The 12,869-nt window shown below is 41.7% G+C and overlaps 1 protein-coding gene across 1 annotated transcript; it reads left to right on the top strand.

Moving 5' to 3' along the window:
• The first annotated feature begins 640 nt into the window (after positions 1–640).
• Positions 641–4,201, top strand: LOC147441846 (uncharacterized). The gene is made up of 6 exons (XM_086528242.1): positions 641–1,520; positions 2,267–2,431; positions 2,517–2,568; positions 2,758–2,860; positions 3,618–3,916; positions 4,022–4,201. Exons 1-6 carry the CDS (start codon positions 1,252–1,254, stop codon positions 4,163–4,165), a joined length of 1,032 nt encoding a protein of 343 aa, XP_086384368.1. The 5' UTR covers positions 641–1,251; the 3' UTR covers positions 4,166–4,201.
• The last annotated feature ends 8,668 nt before the right edge of the window (positions 4,202–12,869 follow it).

Here is a 12,869-nt window from a genome sequence, read left to right as displayed (position 1 = left end):
ATATTCTCATCTTTGAGGAAAAACCTAGAAGTAAATAAGGCTGGGTTCAGATTGAACCGGCGGAAGAAACAAGCCTTCCTAAATCTGTCGCCGCGTAGTGTGAACAGTGTGGAGGAGGAAAAGTGAAAAAGTGAAGGGGGCTGAGAGAGGCCATCAACTCTTCCGCGGGGGGGGGGGGGAGGGTCGGAAGAAAAATGGAGGGCCAGGCGGAAGAGTGCCTCAACTCCAACCAATTAAATTTTGACATGGAGGATCAACGCCCCTTTCCATTTTTCTTCCGTCGCCTAGTCTAAACCCACCCTAAGTTTTTCTTTCCCTTGATGAGTTCATCATCATAGTTCGCTAAAAATCAGCTCCATGCATTGGAAGTGTGTATTAAGCTAGCACGAAAGCATTTGTTGATATCACAACCGTTGTAAGTGGCAATGAATGATGCTTAGTGCTTCATGCAACAATGGTATCGAGATATTTTGCTAGGTTCGAACCTCACATGATCAAGTCTTATACGAATGAGATATTTTGAGGGCCAGAAGAAGAAGAAGAAGAACGATGGTGATGGGCATCTGATGATGATATGGTGTTGTGATGTGCCCTCTCTTCCTTTTGTTCAACACACCCACTTTTCTTTTGTATGAATCATGCGCGCATGTGGCCAGTCGCCAGGCCTAGGCCTATCTATTATTTTGTAATTGGTATGCTCTCTCTTGCGCGGTCCTCTAGGCTATAGGCATAGCAGCACTGGAGGGCACGTTCTCCCGTGACCCGTCACACATTCTCTCTCTCTTGGGATAGTTTCCTTCGACGTTAAATCTTCTTCTTCTTCCCGCAGCCCCGAAATTTGGGTGAGCTTACGATAATAAACACACACTTGCCCCCCCAAAACACCAGGTGACCCCGTATCTACGTTCTTGAATTAAGAAAGCCCGAGAGGAAACGCTGCTCGACTACCAGCACAGTTTGCTGCTCGGCTCCCAGCTACATTCTCTCTCTCTCTCTCTCTCTCTCTCTCTCTCTCACACACACACACACACACACACACAGAATGTAGCTGGGAGTCCATGTCTACCCTGCGCTAAATAGTAGAGGGCATTTTACTCCACCAAGATCGTGCCCCCTTGCAGATCGATGTACAATTGAGCTGTTGTAGCAGCTCAGTCTTTGTGGGTTTTGCAGAATGAGCCTATATTAGGCTGTGGCTTGCAACCACTCAAAGCTGCCTACCCTTCCACCTCTTGCGCGCGCATTAACGCAATGTCACTTCTCTCTATAAGGCAGAGGTATAGCCCTTGCCATGTGGAGGTAGAATCCCAGGAGCAGAATCAACAACTAATGGACACCACGCTTGATTATGTAAGTACTCCCTTTCGTGCGCTCTCAGCCTCACCTTTGCATTGTGATGCCTCATGGCGCCGAAAGCTGGAAAGCTGTCTCTGGATTGCATCGGCAGCTTTCATTGTGTACTATGGAGATTTCCGCACCAACTTAGTACTTCTCCTCGCCACCGACAACCGCATTCACAGGTCAGGATGTTTTTCTCTTGCAAGTATACTACTGTTTGGTGGCTTGGAGAAGCACACCTTCACCTTGTAATGCTAGCCGATGCTTCTTTTGCTTCTTCTAGTGTGTGAACTTTGCCTGATTCAGATTCAGATGACCGGGCTTAGCGTTGTGGTTGTGGATTACACACATTTGTCTTCTTGTATTTCAACTTTCACAATTTTGAAGGTAGAATTCACGAACTGCTACAGTTATGCACAAAATTCAGGGAAGAGGAAGAACCATTGACCTAACTGCTCAGATTTCGGGCATCAAAGAGCTGTTCTAAAGACTATCAATGATGTGCCTGTGCCAGTTTCTTGTTTGTTTCTATGGTATTCTGATCTTGAGCAGGTGTCGTGTATTTTTTGGACATGTGTGTGGTATCACACTGGATGGTTGGCCTTCACATGTGTACTGGCTACGCTATGTCATTCAAAAGAATGCATTGTACGATACTTTTTAGGTACCATTTTCTGATGGAGTGCTCCCTTCATTTTTGTTGCCTTCTTGGGAACTTACCTTAGTTTGTTATACCTTGCAACAATCAGTTCCTTGGAATCATATAGTCATAATCCTCATGTCTTTCACTTATGGTATTGGTCTTGTTGTTGGAGCAACAGATTAATGCTTTGGTTCTCTGCATATTATATGCTTTCTATGTATGAATCCACTGTTTGTTCAGGAAGCTGACGATTTCCTAATATCTCTAGCTCCTCCTTGTGGACAGGCTATGGTTCAACTTGGGTCTAATGTGCTTCATGCTCAACACTGCAATCATGTTGTATGTGGCATATCGGCTGCACAACACCGAAAAGCCAGAAGATAGACTTGAGATTGTAGCACAGGGGGCAGTGCCTGCGGCTGCTATTATTGGAGTGACGGCTTTCAGCTTGTAATTGTCCCAGGCCACTTCTTGATGTTGTTAGTTAGTGTTTTTATATGGGACTAAGATTGTTGCTCTGATGCTCTGGTTTCAGGTTCTCATATGCGTTGTGGCCTATCTGGAGTTTCTTAACAATTCCTATGCTAGTAAGAATCATTTGCAATCGTGAATATCTGTTCTATGCCAATTAGATGGGTGCTCGTTTGCTTGCTTTGTCCACCATGCAGAGTAGCACTGAAAGAAACACATTGTGAATATGTATCTACATATCGCCGCGGGTTGGAATAGTGGGTACTAACGTGAGGGTTTTGATTGCCATTTGTTGATGTTTGCAGTTCACACTCTTCATGGCGCTTGTCGTGGTGGCTCCATATCTAGCACCTTACATGAAGGTGAGGTTGGATGTGGATGCCCTGAAGGGAATTTACATTCGTCCAAGTGAGTGAATTGACGGAGACGATATTGCTGCAGAGCATCATACTCAGTTGCAATTTAAAACTCTACCTGCAACTCTCTCTCTCTCTCTCTCTCTCTCTCTCTCTCAGCCATGAGAATCTCAATCCAGAAACGCCTTGCAAGTGAATGGCTAGGCTCACCTGCAGACTTCGTGCAAGTGAATGGCTAGGCCACCTCCAGTAAGTGTTGTAACTTGTTGGCAGCTTTTAAAGTGGTGTAATTTAAGCTTTTACTTGGGTGTTTTTCTTGTTCAATCGATGGCTACATCTTTAGGACGAAGAAAATTGAAGGTTTCTCTCTCACATAAGGTTAGTAATTAGTTTTTTTGGTCTGTCCAAAGGGCAAAGGCCATACAGAAGACGCCTTCTCTTCTTCCCTGGCCAAAACAAAAACACAATTTAGTTTCTTTTTGGGTGTCCATTAGAGGAAGTGGTGGAAGTAGTGTAAATTTTGGTTTTGCTAATTTGTAAGAAGAAGAAGAAGAAGAAGAAGAAGAAGAGAATTTTAACGTGGTAGGAAACCGATGAGGGGGGGCAAGGGAATCCATGCTGAAAACTGAGGCAATTGCAGCCGTGGGTGTCATGCCCAAACAAAAACCTAGAAAGTAACGGACATGCCTTTTTAAAATCAGACGGCTGAATTTACCTCGCATGTCGCGCGTGCACTTGGCCACCGTAGATCTCATCACTGGGTGCACGGTAGGAAGCAATACCTCAGAGCTATCAGCAGTTGTTTGCAGCAATAGTTGCTAATTTGACACCATCACCTCCACAAAGCTTAGAGCTCTTAAAACTTCCACCATGCAACATGACTGAGTATTTAACGTGGAAGAGTACTATTATTTCTGTTGAAAAATTGAGTTGGGAGTTTGCCAGCAGCTTCGTGTTCAAGCATATTCCTGTGGATCATCTGAGTACTGAGATTTGGGGAAATGTAGGCGGTAACGCTGGGCTTGTCAGCGACCTCCAAGCCGCCGCAGTGTTGATTGCAGCGAAGCTGCTACCATTGTCCAACTCGTGGTGCGTCGTTGATTATTGGGTCTGTTGTCGCCAAAGGTGACCTCCATTTGAGGCAAAGTTGCCTTCTTGGCTCATTCCCTTCCTCCTACTTGTGCTTCTCAACTCTGTGTGGTAATGCCACCAGGTGCACTGCTCGGTGAACAAAAACCGACTTGTGTTGAGTGTAAAGCTTCTACAGCAACGGGCAGCTCAGCTTGAGAGTATTCTGCTCTCAATGTTCTTGTCCTCTACGATGACAACATTCTTACCTCGACAGGCAATATGCTGAAGTTACAACATGTTTTCTTGTCTTTCAGCACGCACGCTGAACAGCCTACTCTGTGTGGTCAAATTAGGGCAGTAGAGGTGTGTACTATGTAGCGGCAGCTTTGTGGGGCATTGGGCTAGTAACAAGATGGTTGAGCTTGAGCGGTCACACCAAGGAGTTGTGTAAATCGGTATCATTGCTTTCAAGGGAGGAGGCAGAGAAAAGGAGGCAAATAGGGAGCGGGTTTATGTTCACAACCATCAGGACTTAGGACTTCTGCAAACAGATGTTCAGTCAGTCGGAGATGTAGGCTAGCAGCCTGGGTGGCTCCTGGCCGGCTGGAATTAGTGCCTGGGCGAGAGACATCTTGTAGAGCGCACATGCGCCGTTCAAGTACGCGACCGGACCGTTCACTATTGAACGGGTGATGACCGAATGTGAACTTGCGCACATGCAGACGATCGGTCGCAGAGTTCAGCCCTCATTATCAGCACTGCATAAGCGGGAATGAATCCGGCTGGTCCATGCCAAGTCATGGCAGTTTTTGCAGGTCTGCTGTTCTCTGAACGGCCTTCCCACCATGCGAATGTCGCGAACCTTTGCTGAGCGTGCTGAATTGGGGGGTTGGGGGGGGGGGGGGGGGAACCTCCATTACAGTGAGACCATTGGTGATCCGGTACCTTGAAGACGGGCGTGGCGGGGCCAGCTGATATGGCAGCTGTTTTTTGGCCAAACGCAGAGGTGAACGGCGCATGTGCGCACCATATGTGAGAGAGAGAGAGAGAGAGAGAGAGAGGACCAGAGAGGGTGGTGGTGGGCTAAAGTAAGGATCGGGACTATTGAGCACATAGGGCATGTACGGATAAGCACATTGTGTATGCTTAGCTCATGGGTGGAGTTCGCACTGAAAATAAAGAGGCTTTGGAACTCGGGCACACCAAAGCTTTGGGTTTTGTCCAGTCAAGTATGGATGGTCATGGTCAAGGTCAAGGTCAAGCTCTTTACAAAGAGGACTCCAATGGTTGGGTGGTCAATCAAAAGAACAGCTCTTCATGAGAATCCATGACACTAAGGGTATCACATATGTTACGCTAGTATAAGAGTAGATGAAGGCATGTGAAATGCCTAGCAAAGAGCATGTTAGCATTAAAGGGATGTTAATATATAATCTGGTAAGGTCACTTGTAAGTTCCTAACTTGGACTATGGAAGCAAATCAAGGTCTATTAACTTAAACCCTCAATCAAAGCATTAAAGTTGGAACATCTAGTGATACAATTAAAGAACATTTTATTAACAAAAGTAATGCAACTAGAAACTCAAAGTCTCTCTAAACACTAAAGTGTTCTATTTTTGTACCAAGTTTTGGCAGATTATTTGTCAAGTTAGAAAGAAGATTTTTAGAGCTTGCTTATACCATTGGTTGGTTATGAAGAAAAGAAAACATTGGATTTTTCTTCATGTCAAAAAACAATCTCTATGGAGAGAATTATGGTACATTTTAGTAAAATTTGAAGTTGTTTTATATAAATAAATAAATAAATTATATCCATTTGTTAAGATGTTATTTTTTATGTTTATAAATGCCGACTGTCAGTACTTAGTGTTACAAAATAATAGAATGCTCTTCGAAGACTAATTTTCGAATCACACGCAAGTTATAGACATAATTTCATGCTTGATCACGTAATGAAGAAGAGCATAATTTTGGTCTTCCCAAGATCCTTTCATGGAATTGGGGCTATTCTAGTGCAGTTTGACAACTACAAATGACTTTATATTTTAAAACCAAGAAACTATGTATTTTTTTTGGCTCCCTAACTTAGATAAAATTCATTACTTCAACTCTATGTTGATTTTTTTGTTGTGCAATAATTGTTCTAGATCTTTAGTCCTCCATAATAACATTGAAACCAAGGTTTTAAACGCCCTAATTGTACTTGTACCATGTACTCTACATGGAAAGTTCGATAATATTTGAGGTTTTGAATATTCATGTCTCAAAAATGAATATATCAAAGTTTTCTTTCACAGTTTTGAATATTTGAAATGATCCAATAACTGTCGCGGCGCATATCAAAGCTCCTCTGCTTGCTACCTTGAGTCCTCAATGGAAAGGGTAAGCAATATATTACTTTCTAAAACTCACAAATACATCAAAAACATTTTTCTTTGTACACCCATATGCTTGAAATGCCCATAACATGTAGAGCTTTCCATTATTTTATGTATACGCTGAAGTGAATTTTTTCGCACCTGAAACTTTAAGCTATCTATAGCACAATTGTGGAGAACTCACTTAACATGGGTAAAGAAGTGCAAGAGAAAATCGAGAGCAAAAGCCAACATTTATAATCAACCCCTAGAAAGAGGATTTTTTAGCATGACATCTCTTTAAACAACCTTTGACTAACAATGTCGGTGTGAATTTGTATAATGTCAACACCTTGCGTAGAGTCACATGCCTTCAAAATGCGAGCATATATGATTGCGTCAGGAGAGAAGCCTCGCTTTGCATTCGTTGAAAACAATGTAGAGATTTTGTGGCCTTGCTCCTGTTGTGTGTATCCCGCAATCAATGCACACCAAGAGACGACATTTTTAAGTGTACCACAATTAGCATGCATATCGAGCGAGGCATTGCCAAACACGACATGTTTTTGCAACAACCCCAGACTAACACCATCATAGTGAATTGTTAAGCCCACATCAACATCATGCATAGAGCCACATGCCTTCAATATGCATGCAGGGAAAATCTTGCAATCAGTCTCTTCCAAGAGTCCACACTTTAAACAAGAAGCTTTTCGAGAAGTTATGGTTGTGAAGTATACCACAATTAGCGAACATGTCAACCAAGACATTGCCAAGCACAACATCTTAAATCCTTCATTTTTTACCTAAAAATCGAAAGAGCCCTTTTTTCTTTGTACAACATCATCCAAATCTCATATATTTGATTTTTCTTTGGTTGTTCCCTCCATAGCCAACATCCTTTGCTTGTGGCTGCTCCATTGTGAATCACATTACACTCTCTTTAATAAACTTGATCAAGCTCACTCTAATGTCATCTGATTCTCTTCCGTTTCAAGTCATTACTAACATGCCAAAATTGTATCGTTTAAATGACAATTTGGAGCAAGAATATGCAACCGTGTGAGTTGGCACATCCAATTCCGATGCCATAGATCAACTATGGAGCATTGAGTACAAAGCAATCAATTTATAGGCTGAAGATCATACTTACCCAAGCGATCAACCAATGCAACACCACCATTTTAAAATGTTGTTGAGCTAGTGCATTTTGTAGGTGATGGAAAAGATGGCCTATTTGACTATCGCAAGAGATTGAATTCTATGTTCTTTGATAAAACAAAAGCAAGAAATCAACTCTTTGCTGCATACTCTTTGTTGCAAGAGAAGTATGTCAAGGATTTCAACAAGTCCAAAAGAAAAACCTCAAAAGGAAAAAGCAAAAGTTTTGATCAGCTGTGTACAGGTGGTTGAGGAAATCCACCGGCAACCACACCATGTGAGATGCTTCAAACACAATGGCATGTTCGGTCATATGCTACTCCATGTAATGGAGAAAGCTTTGTAAGGCCTCTGCATGCAAGTTGGAAGTGGCTTGCATATCAATAGAGCCGCCCTCGAACACACTCACTAGGTCATGTGCTCGATTTGTAAGGCCAACCTTTAGTGTATAACACGATGTTGCCATGGGCTCGCAAGAAAGATGCCAAGAGAGCTTAGAGCTAGAGGTTTGAGAAAGTGACAAACGAACTTTAAAAACTTAAAAAGTGACTTATATACCCAAAGTCACTTTAACAATTTTTAAAACATCAAGCAAAACAAAAAAGTATAAAAAATCTCACTAGACAAAACAACACAAAACACAGTCTGAAGGTTGTCATGTGAACATTTTTGTTCGAAAACTTGATAGAAATAAAATTCTTCAGAAAAACTTGGAAATGAACAAATAAGCGTAGAGTTGAGATACAAAATACTTTTTTAAATTAATAAAAGTGAAATTCGTATTAGTTACAAGGTTTTACAGTAGTACATTGTGGAAACGTAATGTCCTCACAAAGAAAGCCTTCTTCTTTTCTAACTTTGTCATTGACAACAAAGAGGTACAAAGAGATATCCACAGAGATGACCAAGATGCCAATCATTGTTCACAAAGATGTCATGCAACACATCATCATGGGGGCATATTCAAAGGTCAACAGTTTCTCTAGCAGCAATATCAAAGCCGAGTGCCTTCCATACTCCCATAGTTTCCTTCCACCTTCTGCAGGAAACACCATTGACAAGCTTTGTTTTGCAATATTGTATTTGAACTCCAATTTCTCCCCAATTACATAAAACTTACAGTTATCTCCCTAGTGCTTGACCATCCTGGTTTTCCATCCAACGAGGTTGGTTAGCCGGGTGCATTGGCAAGGACCGGCGGGTGCGTGAAGCATGAAGCGGATGACGCCATCGCCGATTGACATGGGGTCGATCGAGGCCAAATGCGTCGATAGCGTCGAGCCGAGGACGGGCCGTGCACAGCTTCCTCAGCGGGACCACACTGGCCGACCAGAACCGACGAGCCGGATGCATCAGTAAGGGCGGACGGGTGCATGAAGCACAAAACGGACGACGCTACTACCGATTGACACCCTGACATGGCCAATAAGAGCCAAGTGTGTCCATGGGGCCAAGCTGATGGGTCGTGCATGGCTTCATCGACGAGACGGCAAAGGCCGGCATGAGCCGATAGGTCGGGTACATTGGCAAGGGTCAACGGGTCCATGAAGCATGAAACGAACGCCACCGCCGATTGACATCATGATGGGAACAATCAAGGGCGGGTGTACCGATGGGGCCGAGCCGACAGGTCGTGCACGGCTTTGTCGACAAGACTGCACGGGCCGATCGATGTGTGAAGCACGAAGCGAACGACGCCACCTTCGATTGACACCGTGATGGGGCCAGTTGAGGCCAGGTGCTTTGATGGGTCGGGTGTGTTGGGAGGACCGACGGGTGGACGATGCCACCGCCAATTGGGACTGGGCCGATTGAGGTCACGTGCATCGACGAGGACAATTCCATTGATAGGACGCCACAGGCCGACATGGACCAAATCTTGCAAAACATGGATCACAATCCATGCAACTTGAATTGAACCTTGACGAGAAAGAGTAACTTTTCCATTAGAAGCATAGAGGGTTAAGTAAGGGTGCTTTAGCAACAAAAGGAATCCCAAAAAGTTAAAGGACCCAAAACAAAATTAAAAACCGATTGACATACCAAGACATTGGTTTTAATCCACTAGTTGAGACCCAAATTTGAAAATAGCAACGGGAATCAGCAGAAGACAAAAAGAGTAAGCAACTAGCCAAATTGGATCGCATGATCCATTACTTTATAAACAACTTAGACAAGATTGTACACCACTAATAGCCTAGTGTTAAGCAGTATAGTGGTGCTTTCCAATTTGAATTTGGACAAGTAAAAGTGTGTCATCCAAGCTAAGTCTAGAATCAGACAATTTGATATAGAATACTGGCATTTTGAACAAGCAAAAAATATTTAAAGCAAACAAAAAAGTTCCCAAGGGGATAAAGCTCATCATTGTGAACAAAATCTATATGGTCAAATTCTTCATATATGAATAATGACGGATTGCAATCCATGACATTCTTCAGAGTGGGGGTATCCGACTTGATATTCTATAGATATACTTGAGTGCATCCTATGTTTTAACTTTGGTCCAAAAATACCCTTTGGAGACCAAGCTAAAAGCAAAACAAGTTCCTATTTCTTGGTCTTGATGCTATTTTGAGTGTTGTTTCAAGTGTAGTTCACCAAAAAATATACAACTCTACATTGACTCGAGTATAGCTAGGAAAAAAGTTTGTGGTCAATAAAACACACCAACCTTTGGTATGAAATCCCAAATTTCCAATTCCAATATTTTAGGATGTCCAAAATAGGTGTGTTAGGATCGAAGGCACCAAGACTTAAATTTCTTGAAACTTGACAAGGGACAAAAACGGATTGTTTGCACTAAGCTAAGGTGATCTAGAAAAAACAACACTCAAAATAGCATCAATACTATCTTGAGAGTATTGAGAGAGCTTCAAACATGTCAAATCATCCACCACTATGTTTTTCGACTCAACTCAACGATATGCTGTATATGTAAAAAACACGAAACCTCACGACACCTTTGATGGTAGGGTTGAGAGAAAACAAAGAGATGTACCTATCATACCGGGACACACCTCAAGGGTTGGCTCATGGATCTTTGACAAGTGGTTATCTGGATCATTGGGACCAATACCATCCATTGCATCTGTAAATTCAAAAGCATGTGTCTGGAGGCACGAAAGCATAAATTAATGAGGGCCTAGAGGAGAAACATCCTCTGATCAACAAACCCAATGTGAGATTGATCAAGACCAATGAAGCCATGAGCGTTTTGATGGATTATACTTATATGGGCATGTGCTTGTTTGTAAATGGGGATCAACATAACTTCTATAAGTGTGTCGAACCCAGTGCAAGGGAGTTGACAAACCACAAAACTTCTATGTGTTCACATATACACACACCTAAGGAGTGCAAGTTTTGATGGTAGATAAGTATCGACGAAAGTACAAATTTGTTGATCCAATTTGATTTGAAAAAATATACCTACATGGGTACTCCAATCTCTATGTACTACATACAACCAAATGTGTGTGCACCAATGGATTGAGACCAATCTGCAAGGATCTAATGCACCAATGGATTGAGACCAATCTGCAAGGATCTAATACACAACCATAGAAAGAATGGGATTTGATGAGTCTCAAGGATATACACATGTTACAAATATTAAAGCTCTAGCATCAACAAGATCTCAAACCTTGATGAATGATATTCAAGGGAGTGTAGCTCCTAATCCCATAAGCCAAACATGCAATTACCTTGCCATAAGGACCATAATTTGTAGACAGAATTCAGAAAACAATGTTAGAGCGTATATACGAGAGGATTCCACTAGGATTTCCTCTAAGATGACAAGAAGTAGGGCGCGATTTATTCGCAAGAGAACTAGAAATGATAAGATATGTGAGACCATCTCAAGTAGTACATTGCATGATAAAAAAATATGGTGGATTAGGAGACCCTCACGCACATATATCTATGTTTCAACAATTCTTGAGAGCAAAGCAAGTGCATGATTTTCTCACCTAGTATGAAGGATTCGGCTTGACCTTGGAAGAGACAACTTTTACTTGGTTCCAATCACTAGATTGAGAAGCTTTTTCCATGATAGAGAATCTCTTAGCAAAGTTCATAGAAGAATTTTCCAAAGAAAAAATAAAGGATAATGTTGTTTCGTAGATATATGCTTCCAAACAAAAGGATAAGACAAGAAGGTGAACAAAGCCTCGCTCAAATTCAAACAATACCTTGAAAGATGCCCACTATGAGAGGCAACAAGACAATTAAACTAGTAGTGCTATTTATATTGAAGGCCTGAAAAACAACACTTAAAAAGGATCTTCACTTAAAGCTTTTCTAGGAGTGATAAAGGAAGATTTATATCTTGTGAACAACTCCAAATCTTGGGGCGAGATATCAAAAGACCAAGACCCTGATGCCTCCAACATAAGCCTTGGAAAGCTAAACCGAAAAAACTGAAAGCAAAGCAAGAATGTGAGCAAGAAGTTATGGCATTCGAGCTTTCTCGAGCTTGAGAACAACTGAAAAAATGCCAATAAAAGAAAACTATACCAATAAACATAGCAAACCCCTATAATAAATTGAGGAGGATCGGTGGTGGTAGACAAAGTCTTGGAGCCGCTAGATGCTATATTGCAAGCATATGAGGCTAAACTAAAACTAACCAAACACTAGAGCAAAGATAGATGGCATATCGTTGCGCAAAAATTGAGAAAGGTTTGAAATGTGTAAAAATCTAATTGAGACAGCACAAGCATTAATGGAACCTATCGAAACCCCTCCATGAATGAAACAAAATAGAATAGAGTTGAACTTGAAAGACTTCAGGACTATTGGAATATTTCCTCAAACAAAAATCAAACTAGAACCATAAAAGGACACGGAAGTGAAAACTCCACAAACTACCAACAAACCAAAGATTCGAGTGGTTGCAAATACCACCACCACCCTATCGATGGAGCACAAAAATGTCAAAAACATTAACTATTCTTGTTAGCAAAGTAGTTGTAGCCATATCTACAAGAGAAATTTAAGAAAAGTGAAAAAAAACTAGCCCTCAAGAAAAAACCTACAAGAATCTACAATTAGTAGATGGCTGCGTTGAAAGACCCATAGGAATATAAAAACAACTAATAATCACACCATGTGGAGCTTAGTAAAAACACACGTTTGCAATCATAGATTTTGGTAAAGATAACAATTTTGAGATCACTTTGGAACGTCCATTCATACAACAACTCAATATGGTTCAATATTGGAGTTATAACCACATGTTCTTGAGGCATGACAAAACAACTACGAGGATAAGCCTAAAAGATCATTCCTATAGAGATCTCATGAAGATGCCACTTGGAGAGTCTGCCTCAAACGAGATAGGCAAACCCAAAGGTCTTGCATGGCTTCAAAAACAACACAAAAATACATTTGAATGTGTGGGGCATGTGATTGTGATGATCTACTCGAAGGAAATAGTGTGAATTGGAGAGGTAGATGAGGGATGA

Source organism: Adiantum capillus-veneris, chromosome 14 (assembly GCF_014529385.1).
Source record: "Adiantum capillus-veneris isolate H3 chromosome 14, ASM1452938v2, whole genome shotgun sequence".
Taxonomy (NCBI): domain Eukaryota; kingdom Viridiplantae; phylum Streptophyta; class Polypodiopsida; order Polypodiales; family Pteridaceae; genus Adiantum; species Adiantum capillus-veneris.
The sequence above is the reverse complement of the archived record's forward strand: the minus strand, read 5'-3'. Positions and strand labels throughout refer to the sequence as shown.